Genomic DNA, 20,124 nt, shown 5'->3' with positions numbered 1-20,124 from the left:
GGTGGGGGCCGCATGTGGCCCCGGGGCCGCCACATGTATGGGTTAGGGTTAAAAATGGCAGACAAAAATAGCACAAATAGCATTTATAAAATTGCAGTCCAGAATGTTGATATCCTCACAAGCAATAGTAAGCAAGTAATAGTGTGCACGCGTGTGTGCACGTGTGTGTGCAGTCAGTGTGTGGAGGAGATGAGACATGTCAAAGGGTAAGTTGACCCCTGGAGCTGTGCTCATTGTGTGAATGTGACAGGGGGATGTCAGATGACAACGGCTGCGTCACGCACACTGGCACGGAAGGTCACCAGCCAGCAGCTAGACCGTGTCCGCGTACCAGCAGCTTTTACTGACTAGCATTTCGTTGCTGAAACCTCTTATCTCCATATTCTAACTTTTTGTGTTCAAAAAAGAGCAGAGCAAGTACGGAGCCAATGGTCAAGTTGACAAAATATTGAGGGTTTAAAGGTTAAAGGAGAATTTCGCCAGACGTTTTTCTTACCTTATTTATGATGTTATGATATCCTAGGACAAGTGGTACAGTAGAGAAATGTCATAACTCCATCCCGGAGCCGCCGCAGCTAAAACCCCGCGCCTATGGGACTTGCTCTAAATCGTGTATTTTAATATGTATTTTTTGTTTTTGGTGAGATCGGATGTTCATAGTGTTAGAACACTATGCAACGTGATTGTCTTGAATGTGCCCCACCGGAAGTCTCGCTAAAGTGAGACTTCCGGTGGGGCCGGAAGTCTCACTAAATAACGTGTCATTTTACATTTTGGGGTTTGCTATTAAGAAATAGCAGATATACAAGCTCACAGCGTGTCACTTTGTGCCGTGTTGCAAGTGTGTACATCTGCTATTTTTGAATATTAAAAAAAAAGCTCTTGCAAGTGTGAGAACTACTGATTTAGAAGGCATTTGTAGAATTGGCCCTCAGGTATTAATGTGTTAAGGGGGCCCCATGGTACAAAATCTTTTCAGAAAGGGGTCCGTGCACTGCACTAGGACATTAGCTTTCAGAGTGATATTAGCATCAATCAGACAGGAGGCTGCACTGAGGCCAAAAAGATGGAATGCTTGAAAAGCCGCAGCGTGACGGAGCGACCAACAAGGATTTGCTCAATAATCTTCAGTACGGTGACAGATGGCTGCATGGGGTTGACATTCAGGACAACAACACGACACAATGGCCATCTGCCACTCCAAGACAATGTACAACAACATGGGAAAATTACAGTGAAAAAAGTGATATTTTAAGGTACTACTCCACAATCTTGTAATTTAAAAGGTACAGTATACTAACAATCTGTTTACAGATTGTGAGCAGTGGTGTTAAGTAACTAAGTACATTTACTCAAGTACTGTACTTTTAAATGTACATTTTGAGGCATTTTTTACTTGAGTATTTCTAATTATCATTACAAAACATCCATTAACCACTTCAGCCCTATACTTAGGCCATTTGAAAATAACCGATCTACAAGCTCACAAAGTGTCGCTTTGTGACGCATTTTGAGCTTGTAGATCTGCTATTTTAAAAAGATTTTCATTCATTTTGAGAACTTGAAATGGGACATTTTGCATAATGAGTACTTTTACTTTTGGTACTTTAGGTATAGTTTGATGCCAATACTTTTGTACTTTTACTGAAATAAATTTTGAAGTCCAGACTTTTACTTGTAACAGAGTATTTCTATACTGCAGTATTGCTACTTTTACTTACGTAAAAAAAATGAGTACTTTTACACTGATTTCGAGACTCTAAAGGTCAATACACACTGGGGGGCGTTTGTTTTGCGCTATTAATTCACCTGAAAAGATTTTTTTTTTACTGCTGTTTATGTCATGTCATTCACACAGAACACAAAACATTAAACTGCTAATCAAAATTTGTACTTGAAATTAGTTCGTTATTTCACCGCAAATCAAGGTATCAACACGTATGAATGAGGCATCGACTATGAGTAGTTTTGATGTGAAATATTCTTGTGGTTTATTCATCACGCTCACGTTGTGTAAAGGCCTTAACCATCGCTCAAAAGTAAACAAAAGCTGAACAAAAAAATTAAATAAAAAAATAATCAAAATCTGATCCCATGGAAGTGGAGATTAAAACACCAACATTAAAAATAAATATTTGTTGTTTTTAACCAACAATAAAATAATGACATTCCAGTGTGAGACTATTACAGTACAGAGGGTTGTAAGTTGCTGTAACACAGCGCGCTCACATTCAAGTTCTAACAGATACATATACAGTAGAAAAGTTCACAAATGTAGCCTATGCTTGGTAGATTCCTTCTCCGTTGTAACAATGCTTCTCGGCAATAACTTTTTATACTGTTGGGAAAGCCTGTTTGTTTATGCTTTTTAAATGGAGCCCTATTTGAATGGAACATGCGTTTGTGGGTTGCGCCCATGAAAGGTTCGCCAAATCGTCTGTGCCAATGCCAAACAGCTCGTCGTCTCTGTCGGGTGGAAACCTCATATGTCCAAAACTGTTACTTTTCAGGATTCAAATAAAAAAATAGCAAAAGTAGCAGATCTACAAGCTCGAATCTGCTACTTTTGATGCTTTTGTGTGACGCTGTAGTATGATCAAGTCGGGTGTTAATTTACGAAAAAGTCAAAAAACACACAAAGTTAAAATACGGAGATAAGAGGTATTTGTCTGACAGCAACGTTATTCTGCTGCTGCTATTGACTCTTGTCTATAAGAAACAAGGAAGAAAAAAGACATCATTTGGCTATTTTTACAACAGACGCATCATCTACCAAATACAACATTTCCAAACTTTTTTGTTTCAATGTTTAACCCTTTAAGACCGGGAAAGCATCATCTATGTCATTTTAGATTTCTTTGGCTAATCAAAAATAGCAGATCTACAAGCTATGAGCTTGTACATCTGCTATTTTTGAAAAAAAAAATCATGAAAATGTTTGCAAATCTTTGAATATATATATACATTTTAAAGTCAAATCTGTGCTTCTGGGGGTCCCTGGAACAACATATTTTGAGATGGGGGTCCGCGGCCAAAATAAGTCCTTGACATGAAAAAGGTTTGACAGGGAGACGTCATATTATAGCGACATAAGTTTTAAAAAAAAAACGGTTAAGATTTAGAAGACATTTTGTAGAATCCCTAGAAGCAAAGATTTGAGTTAAAAATTGTTCGCTTTAAAAATATATATTATTCAAAGATTTGCACACATTTTCACGATAAACAAAAAAAATGCATATCTACAAGCTCATAGCTCATGAGCTTGTAGATCTTTTGATTAGCCAAAGAAATCTAAAATGACAACAGATGCGTTGCCCAGTCTTAATGGGGTAACAACAGACCTCGTGGTGGCGTTACCCTGTGGGCACGTTAACGCCAGTGGTCCTCAAAGAGACGGGCCGGGGGGCCCGACGGCAGCAGGTCGCGACTCATTCTGACAGGCGCTCGTGCAAATAAACTAACTATTGTAAATAGAGGTTAAGAGGAATGGATGAAATGCTCATGGCTCCAGTGTTGAAATCAGGTGCAGAACCACTGTTCCACACCCTGTGCATTGCTAAAGCTTCTTCTTTTCTTTATTTTACATACAATAATACAAAAAAAAAGTTATTTAAAGCAGCACTATGTAACTTTTTTTTCCCTGAATAAAATGTAATTGTGTCCAATCTCTATAGTAGAGTATGTTAATACAATATAACTTATACAATTGGGGCGGTTGTAGTTTGTCTCCCTGCTCTTCTATTGAGACATTTAGATCGTGTCAAAGGTCATGTCTCTGACACAAATGTTGACCTGATGGCCAAGACTTATCCCCTGAGCAAGCAAGCAGGCTCTATTAGCTCAATGGTATAAAAAAAAAATGTCAGCACTTGTGCAGGAAACCGAGTTCGAAACCAGGTTCAAAATCGGGTTCAAATTCGGGTTCAAATAGTTAATATAGCATCACAATCATTTTAACCACTTTAACCATTATTTTATACTTTGGCTAATGGCTATTCAAAAATAGCAGATATACAAGATCATAGTGTGCACCATGAGTTTGTAGATCTGCTATTTTTTCTTTTTAAATTGTGAACATTTGAGCAAATCTTTGAATAATAGAGGTTCAAATCCGGGGTAGAAGAGGAAAGTTACATAGTGCTGCATTAATTGTAGGAATGTCTAAAGGTAGGCCAGAGAGGGGCTACATGTATGAAATGACAATGGTTTCGTTAAAACAATGTACACCATATAAAAAAAACATTTCAAAAATAGCCGATCTAGAAGCTTGTACAGTATATCGGCATTTCTGCACATCTTTGAAACAAAAAAACACATTAATAAACATTATTCTGACATGAAATCCTGCAACGTGATGCAAGTTACCCCATTATCTCTTGTACATAACAAATATATAACACCATCGCATGAGAACAAAATAAAATGGAATAAAAATAAAATAATTGTGCTGAAAATTATTTTTGAAACAATCTTGTGGCTCTTCCGTTGAAATGAGAGGTCATCTGTGTGTGTGTGTGTGTGTGTGTGTGTGTGTGTGTGTGTGTGTGTGTGAGTGCGAGTGTGTGTGTGTGTGTGTGTGTGTGTGAGTGCGAGTGTGTGTGTGTGTGTGTGTGTGTGTGTGTGTGTACAGTATGTATGTGTGTGTGTGTGTGTGTGTGTGTGTGTGTGTGTGTGTGTGTGTGTGTGTGTGTGTGTGTGTGTGTGTGTGGTGTGTGTGTGTGTGCGTTTTTGTTCTTGTGTGCTGGGGTTCTAGTGTGTAGGAAATGTTCTGTGTGTGTGTGTGTGGGTGCGGGTGGGTGCACGCGTGCGTGCCCTTGTTCCAGTGTTTGAAATGTTCTGGCTCAAATAGCAAACGTACAAAAGGGACATTCGCTCTCCATTATCGTCAGTCTCTCTTTCCCTCTCAGTTTTTTTCTAATCTATCCTTAAAATTAAACAATTAATCTAACCTCTATCCACATCCATCTATCCCACCTCCACCCCATCCTTTATTCCCAAAGGTCTTCAACAAACTGTCCTCAGACAAGAGAATACTTTTTTTTTTTGTCTCTTTTCCTTTATTTTATTCTGATAGAAATCGTTTGCCATCTATAGTGTTTGTTCAGTGACAGGAGTCTCCCTGCACGTCTCTCCAGCTCTAAACAGAAAGGAACGCATATACAGTATGTGTCATTTTAGATTTTCAGTTATAACCATTACTTTATAATTTGGGCTATTAAAAATCCCTGGAACAAAATATTTTCAGATGGGGGTCCACGGCCAAATACATATCATTTTGGGGGTCCTTGACATGAAAAATTTTGAGCACCACTGATATTATAGCAACATACGTTTCTTCAAAAGATTTAGAAGACATTTGTAAAATCCCCAGAAGCAAAGATTTGAGTTACAAATGTTCGCTTTAAACATATATATTCAAAGATTGACAAATGTTCACGATTTTCGAGCTCATAGCATGAGCTTGTATATCTGCTATTTTTGAATAGCCAAAGAAATCTAAAAGGAGACGGTCTTAATGGGTTAACAGGTCGGGATACCAATTTTATCCAATCAGTAGAGAACTAATGCACTCATACATCATTTATCAACTTCAATTTCATAGTGTTCCATTTCCAATCTCCTGGTTTGATAACATTGGCATCCCCCGTTTCCGAAGAGCTGGAGAGAAGAGGAAACCCCTGTTACTGAACAAACACTTAAATAAAGCAGTGATTACTATCAGAATATAGAGCTAATTAACACTAAACCTTTTGTTTTAACCCCCTACAAAACAACAGTGGTTCTCCACCTGTGGTTGGGGGGGTCCCCAGATGACAGCGAAGTGAAAATTTAAGGACTTTTAATACATTTTTAATACCAAAAAAACAAACATTACTGCATCAAAAGTAATGAACAAACTATACTACCGTATAAAAACTGGTCAAACATTGGCCAAATTGTCAAATAATATAAGAAAGAGGCAAAAATTCAAATTAAATAGATGATCTACAAGCTCACAATGCGGCGTTGTGAGCTTGTAGATCTGCTATTTTCACAATATTTATCTGCGGAACCGAAAAAAAAACTCAATGTAATGCCTCAACTCCTATGATTCCAAGTGCTTGTCAGGGTGGGGGGTCCCCAGTTCAAATACGATTATTTTGGGGGGTCGCGGCCTAAAAAGGTTGAGAGCCACTGCCTTACTGTACAACACCTTTAATGGTTCACCCTCGAGGACAGGAAGAGAAAGACAGGAATGAAGGGATGAGAAAAGAGGGAGAGAAGGGAGGATTAGTCTACCTATTCCGTCCAGCGGCCCTACTAGACTAGTTTTATTTTTTCCCCCCTCACAACCCTATAGAAGCTAACGTTCCCTGTTGGCTAGCTTGTCTATGACAAAAACAGATGCTTCAGTGGTTCTCAACCATTATTTCATACTTTGGCTATTCAAAAATAGCAGACACTGTATACAAGCTAACACTTGTAGATCTGCTCAAAATGTGTGCACATCTTTGAATATATATATATATATATATATATATTTTTTTTAAGCAAATATTTTTAACTCAAATCTTTGCTTCTGGGGGTCCCTGGAACAAAATATTTTGACCAAATACATATAATTGTGGGGGTCCTTGACATGAAAAAGTTTGAGCACCAGTGATATAGCAATATACGTTTTTTTTTAAAGAAAACAGTAAGGACCTGAGGCTCTTTTTTAATCAGCCTCAGGTCTTAATGGGTTAGGGTCCCAGTCTCGAGAGATATAAATGGTATCAAATGGGTGGTCCGTGGGCCTAATGAATATCAAGCTGGGGTGGGGGGGGGGGGGTGGGGGGGGTCCTTGAAATGAACAGGGTTGAGAACCACTGGGCTAGTTTTGGTCATGAGACGATAACAGAAGGAATGTCTTTACTCGTTCCACTGTCGACTTGACACTCCCTCCAGGCTCCATATGGAAAAGTGAGCAGGAGGGATGGTGGACAGATGTCTTTTTTTGTGTGTGGGGGGTTTGTTGTTGTTTTATCCACTCTGGCCGTCCCGGACAGGCTCCAGCACTAACACCTTACACTCCCTCTTGGCGATCTTGTCCAGGGAGAGGACGGGCCTCTCGGGGGGCAGGTAGAGGGCCCGGCCCACCGGCGAGCCCACCGGCGGCGTGATGGCCCGCCGCTCCATCACGCTGCCCGTCCTGTGGAGAAGAAACACACACTTTGAGACCTGGTGAAATGGCTTTTATTTTGAAGTTTCAGTATGTTTCTGAACCAATCAGAAGGGTCCCATCCCCTTGGGCTATGGGAAGACGTTAGCCAGAGAATGCTATGTTTGTAGCCTTTATCTCACGCAGCCCGAGGGAGAAAGAGAGGGGGCAGCGTGAAGCATGTTTATGTTAATACGTTGCTTATTTTCTCACCTTATGCGTATATCTCAATGTTTTCAAATACATATTTGCTTGTACTGTTTGAGTTCTAAAACGAGTAATGCACCGTACGGCCGCCACCTTGAGTTGGATAAAGAACGTAGCAGCCATAGAGTTAAAAAATAATAGAGAAGGCACCGGAAATCCCCGCCCATCCACTTGCATTGAGTTGCTCACACAGCGCATACTCCCTTTTCACCCCTTCCGGGTTGGGAAATGTGACGGGCGGGGCGTATTTGGGGCCTATGTGAAGCGTTTTGCGTCACCTCTGTGTGCAACCCTGTGTGCAGGCTTGTGAGTCGAGCCCATTGGTCGAAACCGTTTTTGCTCGTTCATGTGTCTGGCCCCGGCCGTAATAAGCCGCAGTACCACCAGTGAACAGCCAACATGTCCAATGCGCTTCACTGCTCCCTCTGGGTTCTGGGGGCTTGGTAGCCGCCCAATTGCGTCTCCCTAATTAAAATCAGGTGCGAGTGGAGGAACGTGAGCTATGGGAATCAAGCAGGTGAATGAAATCAAGATTAATTTATCGTTTCCATTTCTTTATGATGGCACGATCTGGACGCTCACACCGACACGGTCTAGCCGCTTGGCTAGACCGGCTATTTCTGGTCAAATCAGGCAATACCAGATGGTGCAGGATGTATGTTGTTATATTGTTGCTGTCGGGCAGAAACCTCCCATCTCCATTTTAACTCTCTCAGTGCCAATGAAATAAAAACATATGTTCATACTGTGCCAGCATTTTTTTTTTTTTTTTTTCAAAGTAATAAAAAAGTGCTTAGGAAGCGAGATAAAGCCTTTTTCAGTTATAAGTTAAACAAGGAGTGGATGGAGCTGCAAATCTTCAGATAATGATATCTTGGGTTCTGATTTTTTTTCCCAAAAAAAATTTCGTCCTGGCACTGAGGGCATTCAGAAAAAAACTCAGGATATCTCGTTGTGTGGCACTGAGAGAGTTAACTTAGTATAAAAACATTTTTACATTACATTTTTATTCCACACTTCTACAGAGATACATCACATACGTAGATACATTTACCGGTAAAAGTATGTTTTTTTCCGTAACTTAACTCTTTCACTGCCAAGAGTATTTTCATAAAGTACTCCCCCAGTGCCAGAAATTTGCGTTTTTTTAATTATTTTTGATTTTTTTAATTTTTCATTCAAATAAATGATCTGATTGGGTTTTTAAACCCATAATACAGTTCTACCAGTAGAGAGCAACAAATCGACACATTGATGACCTCGCTGGCTCACTCGCCCCCTCCCAAACAGGCTCACGTCATATCCGGTCATAACCGGATGTTGACATTTTCGACAATCGTTGATCGGGCTAAATTACGATGCGATACACGACTACGATGACTGATCGTCACCCAGACCAAAGAGAGTAGACGTGGACCTCTCCGTTCGCTTTTTATACCGTGTGAAAAACCGTGACTTTCCCTATTCTGGCCGAAAATCACCGGAGAAAAACAACGTGACCCGGAATTTTTTTTTTTTTTACATCCGGCTCCGGGTGAGTCAGAAGGAGTCAGGAAGCGAAAGTGATCATGAAAAATAAACAGAATAGCGCGACCACAGTCAAAAGTAAAAACTCGGGATTTCTCGTGCTGGCACTGAGGGTACTCGGGAAAAACTCGGGATATGTCGGGGCGTGGCACTGAGAGAGTTAACGCCCTGCTTGATCATACTACAGCGTCACACAAAAGCATCAAAAGTAGCAGATCCACAAGCTCGAAACGCGGCGCAAAGCGCCTTGTCGACCTACTACTTTTTCTTATTCTTTTATATATATATATATTATATATATTTTTTGCAATAATAATAATAATGCAAAAACAGAAGTATTTGTTTGCATTTGCTTCCCCCCCATATATTTTCATAATAAATATATCCTCGTATCGTATCGATATCGTGAGCCCAGTCGTATCGTATCGTGAAATTAGTGTATCGGCACACCCCTAGTCCTTGACATGAAAAAGTTTGAGAACCACTGCTCTAGTCCTGTGTTATTTTTGGGCATACAGTACCTCATGAGATGGGACCTGGAGGGCTGCTGGTGGGAGAAGCTCTGGGAGCGTCCCAGACTCTGCCGGTCCAGCAGGTCTCTGACGGCGGGGCTGGACGGCGAGCTCTTCCTGGACAGAGACAGGCTGAGGGGCCGCGCGTCCGCCGGAGCGCTGGACACCGACGCCGTGAACTGCAACTTCAGCTTCATGTGTTGACTCAGCTGTGTCGGAAGACGAGACGCAAACAAAACCACAAATATGATGGCAAACATCGTTAAGACTTTTTATTAAACCCATTCAATCCGGGAACGCATCCGAGTCATTTTAGATTTCTTTGGTTATTCAAAAATAGCAGATCTACAAGCTCATATCGCGGCACTCGGTGCCGCGCTATGAGCTTGTAGATCTGCTATTTTCTTTTAAATCGTGAAAATTGGTGCGAATCTTTGAATATATATTTTTTAAGTGTAAAAGACACAGGCTAACTAAGTCAAGGTAGTTATGTGCTGTTATGTGCTGACCAGCACTTTTAATATGTTATACACCTTGTTGCATTATAGACCCGACCTTTAAGTAAAGTGTTACTAAAATATCAGTCCACTGTGCTGTGTGTCATTTGCTGCACTGACTGTACAGAGAGGGAGACAGACAGTAAGAAACCAGAGATGGAAACAGATTAGGTGAGACAGACAGTAGTAAAGCTGAGACAAAGACTGTGTAGGAGTGACAGACAATAGGAAAGCTGAGAGGGAGACAGTAGGAGAGACAGACAGTAGGAAAGCTGAGAGGGAGACAGTGTAGGAGAGACAGACAGTAGGAAAGCTGAGAGGGAGACAGTGTAGGAGAGACAGACAGTAGGACAGCTGAGAGGGAGACAGTGTAGGAGAGACAGACAGTAGGACAGCTGAGAGAGAGACAGTGTAGGAGAGACAGACAGTAGGATATCTCAGAGGGAGACGGGTTATGTTGAGATGAACATATGGAAGTGTTCTGACAGGACTGCAGCAGGCCAGTGGGGACATGCCACGCATCATAAACGCTGTAACATGGACCCACATGTGATGTCAAGTCCAACATGCTCTCTGGCTCCAGTCTGCACAGCTTCTTTTGCACATATATCATGTCCCATAAAAGCCAGTGTTGCATGTTGTACGCACATAGGTTTTGTATAGTACATACTGTACCATGCTGCGATACTGCACAACCCCTGTGTTACATGTACTACTGTACTGTATGTGTTGTACCTGCAACACAGGCTTATTGCATACAGTAAAAAAAAATGTATACTATACCAGAGGTTCCCAAACTTTTTAGCTCAAGACCCAGAAGAGAAATCAGATGTTTGCCCGGGGACCCAAACTAGTGAAAATAGCAGATCTACAAGCTCAAAACGCATTGCTTCAAGTACATTTTGAATTCCGGACTTTTACTTGTAACAGAGTATTTCTATATTGCAGTATTGATACTTTTACTTAAGTAAAATATCCGAGTACTTTTTCCACCACTGCGTGGTACAACCCCTGCACATTAGCAGGGCTGTCACGCTTATGACATTTTACGTGACGATTAAGTGTCGCTCAAATAATTCATTGCGTTTCTGTTCGTTGAACACTGGAACATTATGAATACAAATTACATTTCTGTTTGGCTTTCAGGCTGCGTGAACAAAAGGTGCACGGTGCAGATATGACAAATAACTTACATCATTTAATAACTATACTAAAAAACCATGACTAGTGCAAATAGCTGAGCTATTTCCACTATTTATGTAATTTCATATTAATTGTGACAGTCACATTTTGAATGTATAGCAGTATGTCTGTATGTTTAGTGTTTGCCTCACTAAATGAATTGGATAGTAGCATCAAGAGAAAACACACACTGAACCACACACACTCTTTTTACAATTATAAATTATTACATAATCGTCTAATAGTAATTATTTCAGATAATAATTATTTTGTCATAATCGTTTCCATGTTCAAGAAATGTTCATGCATGAAAAAAGCAGAAATAGCAGATCTACAAGCTTACAACGCGTCACAAAGTGATATTTTCACGTCAAGGACCTCCAAAATGATATGTATTTGGTAACGGACCACCATCTGAAAATATTTTGTTCCAGGGACCCCCCCCCAGAAGCAAAGAAGCAAATTAGCAGATCTACAAGCTCTACAAGCTCTACAAGCTCATAGCACCGAATAGCAGATACAGAATAGCAGATATACAGATGCGTTCCCGGGTTTTAATGGGTTAAATCGTTAATCACACTTATTAGTGTGACAAAGAATAGTCAACTTCAATTTGTAATGGCGACGGCCCTGACAGTCGGTACCTCAAACAGGCCGGCCTTGAGTATCTGGAAGGCCACGGTGAAGGAGAGGGTGCTGCCCTTGCGACACTGGCCCAGGTTGTTGAGGGGAGACTGGCACACCACCGCTCCCACCCCGGCCTCCTCCGCACGACCTCCACGACCTGAAACCAGAAGAAAGAAAAAAGAAAAAAAGAAACAGAATCCATCATTTTGTAGTAGTCCATGAGAAGAGAGAGGATAGAGGTACAGTGAGGGCAAAGGGAAAGAGAAATGCAGGTTAACACATTCACTGCCAGGTGCTATTCATTGTTCATTCACGGACATATTGTTTTTTTTTGGGGGGGGGGGGGGGAGGTCCAGAACCCAAGATTGACGTGATCCGAAGATTTACTGCTCCATTCACTTCCTGGTTAACTTATTACTTTAAAATCCTGTATCTCGGCTCCTGTGTACTTTTGTTTTTACTATGTATTTTTGGGGACTATTTTCAACTGGGTATAACAAGGGTATAACAAGAGAACGGGAGGTCACGATGACATTTTTTTTTTGTGACGGAAGCACAGTGATTTCCTCCGTGATTAGCAACCATTAGTTAAATTTGTCAGAATGCTTAAAAATGCTGGCAGAGGCTACCTGCCAGCATTAGAAAGCCCCCGGCAGTGAATGTGTTAAATAGAACAAATAAAGAAACCGGGAAAGCATCTGTGTTATTTCAGATTTTAGCTATATATATATATATATATATATATATATATATATATATATATATATATATATATTCTACAGTATGATTGGAAGACCAGTCAGATTGAAAAAGGAGCACTTGTTTAAAAGGTGCATCCTTTTGACTAATCTTTTGTTGTTGAACATTACGTTTCTGTCAATCAATCGATCAAAAATCAATGGGAAACGAAGAGTGCATCATACACAATTATGGTGACCGTCTTTTATAACTACTTAAACCCTATATACTGTACTTTGTTGACCGAAGTGAGCCAAGAGTTCCAACCTTTTAATCCCCATCCGAGTGGATCAGACTTTTGGGGATTTAGGGTGTCAAAAATATAACTTTAGGCCGCCCCGAATGTTCGCCTAGTACGGTGAATCCGAAACCTGTGGGCTGGGGCCTACTGGTGGGCCAGGAGGGTACTGCAAGCGGGCCCCCAAATAATTGGCAAAACACTATGACTGTAATGAGAAAAAAAATCTTGGAAAACAATGTGTTTACATTGTGATACCAATAATGAGAACTTAAAAGCATACTACGTTGGTTCCATTGATCCACGCCGGAACACAATCTATTGATTGATCATTAAAGGTTTCATGACATCAAATTTCAAAACAAATTTGGTTTTCTTTTTTTGGGGGGGGTGGGGGGGTTCTGAACCCAAAGATCTGAACTTTGAACATTTAATGGATTTTCTGTGGTGAGGGGTTTTCTGAATAATTAGGCTCCGAAAAGTGCGGCGATTGGCCCCTGGACTTTGATGTCACAGTCCATTAATTCCGCCCCCTCTCCTCCCCGCCCCTCCCCTCTCCTTCTCCTTTGGGGGGCGGAGCAGAGGCGATGATTGACAGGCAAAATCCTTCAACAGCGACATCCGCAGGCAAATTGTTTTTTTTCCATTGCAGGTGAAAAGCCCTCAGAACACAGAGAGAAAAGAACCTGCCATGGTTCACTGGAGTGGATTTTTCAACACGTTTGAAGGACCATGATAAAGACTCATCATGCTTTGTAAACCAACATGCCATGAAACCTTAAAAACATGCTCTGAACATGCACACGGGCCCGCAAACAAACGCTTTCAAGATTTTCAAATAGGCCCCTGATCCGAAAAAAAAAGTTGGGAACCACTGTCCTATGCCATGGCCAGAACAGGGACGCTAGGGTTCATGTGGTTAAAGAGGATGTGAACACAGAGGCGTATTGTGAAGCGAGGGGGAGGACTACAGAGAATTCGCTCTCGAACGGAAACTACATGATTTCTCTGCCAGGGGCCGTCATCCTCTGTTGTTTTTTTATGCATCTTTTATAGAGAGGCTTCAGAGCGCTGCTGTTATCTGCTGCTTTCACTGGCTCACAACAATAACAACCACAGAAACACACTGAACAACATTGTCAACATCTGTCCTTAGATGATCAGAGAACAAACAGACGGCCCTGTGTTCTTTCTGTTAGTAACACATACTCTCAGTTTGGGCAGAAATCTTGTATCTCTATATTTCAACTTTTTATGTTTAGTTTCCCCCCCCCCCCATACATTAATGCCCTACTTCATAGTACAAGACTGTCGTACAAAAGTGGAGACCATTGCGGATCTACAAGCTCACAGTGCATCGCAATGTGACGCGTGGTGAGCTTGTAGATCGCTACTTTTGAAACATTTTAAAAGTGAAAGTGGTTAAGTCTGTTGGTGTTTTTTTTAAATAAATATTTAACCCAATGAAGAGTGTAGTGTCTAAATAATAACAACACCTGGAACAACGGTTATTTCTTTCTATTTCCTGAAAAGTAATGTAATGGTTTTGGACAGGTTTTGGTTCTCTAACACCCCCCATGCCACGCACGCACGCAAGCAAGCAAGAAAGTGTGGCCACAAACATATTATGTACAACCCACGAGTGTGGAGAGGACATTGCTTTCCTTTTACATAATTTGTTTTTAATGAATATATATATATTTTTTTTTAAATCTTTCATAGCAGTAGAAATGTAGTCACTTGTTTTTATTCTCTGCTGCTGGGTGTTTTAACTGTGGTGTATATCGTCTCTGTCGGGTGGAAAACTCATGTTCAAAAATGCTACTTACTCAAAAATAGCAACAATAGCAGATCTACAAGCTCAGCTATATTTGTTACTTATGATCAAGTATACTTAGTTAATGCCCTCTATAGTATTGGTTCTCAAAGTGGGGTCCAGGGACCCCCAGGGGTCCTTGAGGGCATTCCAGGGGGTCCCCAGCGAAATGTGTTAATGCATTTTAACTCCTTTATCCATATTTTATACGTTGGCTATTCAAAAATAGCAGACCTACAAGCTCACACTTTGTGCGGCGCTGCAAGCTTGTACATCTGCATTTTTTTTTTACATTTTCAAAAAATCTTAAGATCTTCTCTTCTGGGGGTCCCTGGCAAAATAAATATTCTGATGGGGGGTCCGCGGCCAAATTTATATCAATTTGGGGGTCCTTGGCACGAAAACGTTTGAGAACCACTGCCCTATATAGGGTATTAATTTATAAAAAACATATTTTATTATATGTATTTATTGTCTTGTCTTGAATGTCTGTAGTGCTGCAAGCATTTAGTCTTCACCTGGACATGTTGTAGCAGGCGGATCTTCTCTATTGCCATCGGCGTGCCATTATGTTTTATCTGCTTGTAAAAAACTAACTGCTGTTCTAAAATGTTAATTTCCTCGGCGATTCGACATTTAAAAGCGCCGTATGTTCATTTCTTCCCTTTTATTTATTAAAAGAAACGTTAGTTACCTCGTTTCCCCTTGTTACTGGAGGGTGTTTAAGGTAATTTTATTCCACATTAGCTCCTTGGGGTACTTCGTTGCCGTCGGGCAGAACAACTCTTATCTCCATATTTTGACTTTTTATGTTTTTTTGTAAATTAATGCCCTACTTTGTCATACTACAATGTCACCAAAAATTGCAGATCTACAAGCTCAAAACACGCCGCATTGCGGCGTGTTTTGAGCTTGTAGATCGGCAATTTCTTTTATTTGGATCCTATTTGGACAAATGAGGTTTCCACCCTACAGCAATGACTTAATTGTTTGTTTGTTTGTCTGTTTATATGTTACTGTGCTTCTCTTTTATACGCTGTTCCAAACTAATTGCCCCTCGTGGGTATTAATGAAGTTGCTTTGAAGTGCCTTAACATTTCACAGTAATGCCAGTTGTAAATCTACATGTTAAGGCTGTTTAAGGGTACAAAAATGTATATCTAGAGCAACCTCTGCGACAGTAACTACAACAGGGCGGGGTAATTAACTCATTCAGTGCCAGGAATGAATGAATGAATAAATCCGCCGAGTTTTTACTAATCTTTCGAGACCCACAGAAATTGTTTTTCAATTACGATGTAAACACCAGATGTCTCCGGGGGAAAGACGAGAGTCTCTTCTTTCATCCGGTTCTTTAGTTATCGGCAGTTGAATAAATCTTGTTTTCACCAAAGACGCAATCTGGGAAAAGTTATCAGAGAAAAAAATATTTGTATAAATCTGATAACGTTACACCGGACCGGCTGGAGTTTTTTTTTAGATCACGTAATTTCCGGGAGTACTCTTCTTCGGGAGTCCTAGGATCAATCACAGGTTGCGGAAGAGCGCCCTCTATCATAATCACTGAAAACACCAAATGACGCCTATAGACGCCAATGGCACTGAAGCGCTGTATTTTAAATGACGTCACATGGCGTCAATGGCACTCAATGAGTTTACCGGAAATATATCAAAAGCAATATTTAGACTTACAACCAAATAATCGAGAAGCAAGTTTTTGTTTATATATATTTTTCTAATATATCAACGAATCAACACAAAGAAATTGGAAATCAATTAGTCTGACTAACCACTTAACCCTGTATTATATTTAGTTGTACAAAGGTGGCATACAAATATAGTGAAAATAGCCGATGTACAAGCTCACGATGCGTCGCGTTGTGAGCTTGTATATCTGCTATTTTCCCTACATGTATATATTTTTTATATTTGTTCATTAATTGCAATAGAGGTAAAGTTTGAAATAATCGTGATATTGATGTCAAGTCATATTGCCCAGCCCTGCTGTACGATGTACTTTTAATCCCAATAACACCAGCGTCAACAACAACAAAGCAAGACCAGGGTTTACCTAGAGCAGTGGTTCTCAAACTTTTTTATGTCAAGGACCCCCAAAATTATATATATTTGCATCTGAAAATGTTTGTTCCAGGGACCCCCCCAGCAGCAAAGATTTGAGTTACAAATGTTCACTTAAAAAATATGTATATTCAAAGATTTGCACACATTTTCAGGATTAAAAAAAGCAGATCTACAAGCTCATAGCACGGCACTCAGTGCCGCACTATGAGTTTGTAGATCTGCTATTTTTGAATAGCCCAAAGTATAAAAGGTTAGTGGTTAAAATGATTGTGATGCTATGTTAACACATTTTGCTGGGGACCCCCTGGAACCCCACCAAGGACCCCTGGGGGTCCCCGGACCCCATTTTGAGAACCACTGACCTAGAGTTGAGCCGCCAGATGCCAAAACATTGAAGCCAAATGACATCCCCAGCGAAAGGCCTACTCTGTGTGGAGTTTGCCTGTTCTCCCCGTGTCTCCTAGGGTAGTTAATACCCTCACAAAAACATGTAGTAATCCTGGTCGCTATACCGCCTCCCCCTGGTCAGCCGGGGCGCCTGATGGAGGGGAAGGGAATTGGTTGGAATAACGTGTTCCTTCCACACGCTACGCCCTACCGGGGATACTCCCCCCTGTCAGGTGACAAGAAGGTCAGTTGGCTCTCATGCATTGAAGGAGGCATGAGCTCGGCTCTGGGCTCCCTAGGCTGTGGGGGGAGTGTAGCGCCCAGGATCACTTAGAAATTGGGCACCGGGTGAAAAAAGGGTTACAAATCGTGGGATAAAAATGTAATAAAAAAAAAAGGCCAGGATTGGCGAGAAGTATTTTTCTGTCACAGTTTGGTTTGGCTTGACTTGGCACTAGGGTTTTTATGAGACCGTGACATCTATCGGATACAGTAAATAAAATATTGAATGGAAACATAGAGGTGCAAAAGTTAATCAAAAAATAATCGATAATTTAATACAATAATCAATTAACTCATTCACTGCCACTGACGTAAAAAACGTAATTTTTCCCATTTACCAATCCTGCCACTGACGTAAAAAACGTAATTTTAATTTTTTTTAATTTTTTTTTAATTTTTTTTCTTCAAATCTGGCAGTGGGCAAACGCGGCCAGCAATAATTGTGGCAGTGAATGAGTTAATAATCAATCCCTATCTTGGGCATGTCATTATTGCCGAAAAAATAAATACAAAATTCCTCGAAGCAGCAGAGCTACACATTTTAGATCGCCTATTTTTGCACGGCACTGTGCGACGAAGTGTAAAATTAAGTGGTTAATCGATACGCTTGCTTCTCGATTATTCAATGAATCGGAAAAAAGTAATCAATAGAATAATCGCTAAGAAAATAATGGATAGTTGCAACAGTAGGGTTTGTCCACAATAGACACAATGAAAACGACAGAAACACACTGAACAACATTGTCAACTAGGGATGCAAATGATCGATTAATTCATTAATTGATAGCTTAGTTGATCGATTATCGATTGATTGATAAGGGGCGTCATTTTCAAAAATCCGTGTCCGAAACCGAAAAAGAGTGCAGACACATAATTGCCTTGATGTATATAACATTATCGATCACCAACGAGCATCAGCTGGACACAGACACACACACCTCCCCTCTGCAGTGCTCTATGGAGTTTCTCTCCATAAAGCTGGAATATGATGGAATATAATTGGTGCCAGAGTTTTATTAAAACAGGGTGCTGGCATTCTTACCGTTTACGCTGATATGTTTAGCGCTGTAGTTGCCACAACGAGGACGCGGATGTAAACAAAGGATCCGTGCACGAGTCTGCACGACGGTGGAGGAACTATCGCCTGGAACAATAATATTTCTAACGCGATCCGCCATTGCAGAGTGATCCCCAAACGAAAACGGCTTGTTTACACCACGGTAAAAAGAAATGGAGGTATGAAGCTTTTTCTCAAGGAATTGGGAGCGGACGAGAGGTAGGTTTTTTTGGCACGGATCCACATCCGTCCTTTCCTTCTTAGAGACTCCGTGGATGATCCCAAAGTTGCGTTAGAGCACCCTGTGTGGGAAAAAAAAAATTAAAACAAAAATTGGCTTAAACGGTCCGGACCGTTTATGGCACTCAATGCATAGCTTTTCAAAAACGGTCCGGACAGTTTTGGCACACAATGTGTTAAGGATTACTGTGATATGGTAAGCTCACATTTGATATCACACACACCATAACTGTAACTTTCAATAGCTCCAAAAACAAATTCAATTAATTGAAAATCGATACATTTAATCAAGTCAATTATTTAAAAAAAAAAGTACCCACGATTTTGTAACCCTTTTTTCACCCGGTGCCAATTTTCTAAGTGATCCTGGGCGCTACACTCCCCCCACCAGCCTAGGGAGCCCAGGGCCAAGCTCATGCCTCATTCAATGCATGAGAGCCAACTGACCTTCTTGTCACCTGACAGGGGGGAGTTTCCCCGGTAGTACGTAGCGCTTGGAAGGAACACGTTATTCCAACCAGTTCCCTTCCCCTCCATCAGGCGCCCCGGCTGTGATGGGGGAGGTGGTATAGTGACCTGGATTACTACATGTTTTTGTGAGGGTATTAACTACCCTAGGAGACACAGGGAGAACATGCAAACTCCACACAGAGTAGGCCCTTTCGCCAACCCCACCTAGGGTATGGGCGCTGATGGCGCTGGAGGAGAAGACACGCCCCCAGTGCCCACAGCGTCCCCGGCGCGAATCTAACCCAGGACCTTTTAGCTGTGAGGCGCCAGCGTTACCGACTGTGCTACAGTAAAGACATATACCCCCCAAAAAGACAATAATCTTGCCGCACAAATCGAAGAACCATTTCTTTCAGTTTCGGTTGTTCCAGTTTTTTCAGTTTTGCCAGTTCCCACCTGATGTTGTGTGAGAGTTCTGACTGCTCCAGATTGTACTGAATAACTGTTAGCTTGCATAATGTCTTCAGACTAGGCCTCAAATCTAACATGAACAGTGTATCAGTGCAAACAGGCGCTGTAGCAGTTCCGGATGGGTTGAAGAAGCATCGTTTGTATCCTCCAAAGAAGATGATACAATCTCCCACCATGCAACATAACACCTGATACATTGAAAACGGGCCTTTTCCTTTTGGCTCCACCTCCTTCCAGGAGAAGGTCTCTGGATTGAATTTCCACAGATCCTTAAAGTCCTTGTTTTTGCATTGGCCACCAAATATGTACAGCTCTCCATTGTAGGCAAAGGCTGAATGATCCTCGCGTCCTTCTGGAAGACGCTGAAAGGGTGCAGAAGGATTGCTCAGCCAGCAGTTGGTCTCTGTGTCAAACACACTAATGTTGTTAATGTGAGACCAAGACCTTTGGTCCTGGCCCCCAAATACAAACATCTTTGTCCCGATGATGGTGGCCGAGTAACGCGAGATAACAGTTGGTGGATTGCCTCTGGTGTTAATTAAAGCCCAGACCATTGTGGTGGTGTCCAGCTTGTAGATGACATTAGTGTATCCATCCCTCATTGCATATATGGCCTTCCCCAAGACACAGG

General features: G+C 41.2%; 1 protein-coding gene across 1 annotated transcript in view; it reads right to left on the bottom strand.

Annotated features, from left to right (window-relative positions):
* Positions 1-1,963: 1,963 nt before the first annotated feature.
* Positions 1,964-20,124, bottom strand: part of trappc14 (trafficking protein particle complex subunit 14) — a 66,814-nt gene continuing 48,653 nt past the window's right edge. Inside the window, 3 exon segments of the mRNA XM_080450592.1 lie at positions 1,964-7,171; positions 9,436-9,635; positions 11,750-11,889. Of these exon segments, the coding sequence (XP_080306718.1) occupies positions 7,003-7,171; positions 9,436-9,635; positions 11,750-11,889 (509 nt within the window). The 3' untranslated portion in view covers positions 1,964-7,002.

This window comes from Gymnoscopelus braueri, assembly GCF_963280865.1.
Source record: "Gymnoscopelus braueri genome assembly, chromosome: 15".
NCBI lineage: Eukaryota > Metazoa > Chordata > Actinopteri > Myctophiformes > Myctophidae > Gymnoscopelus > Gymnoscopelus braueri.
Note: the sequence above shows the minus strand (reverse complement) of the source record. Positions and strands in the feature narration are given on the sequence as shown.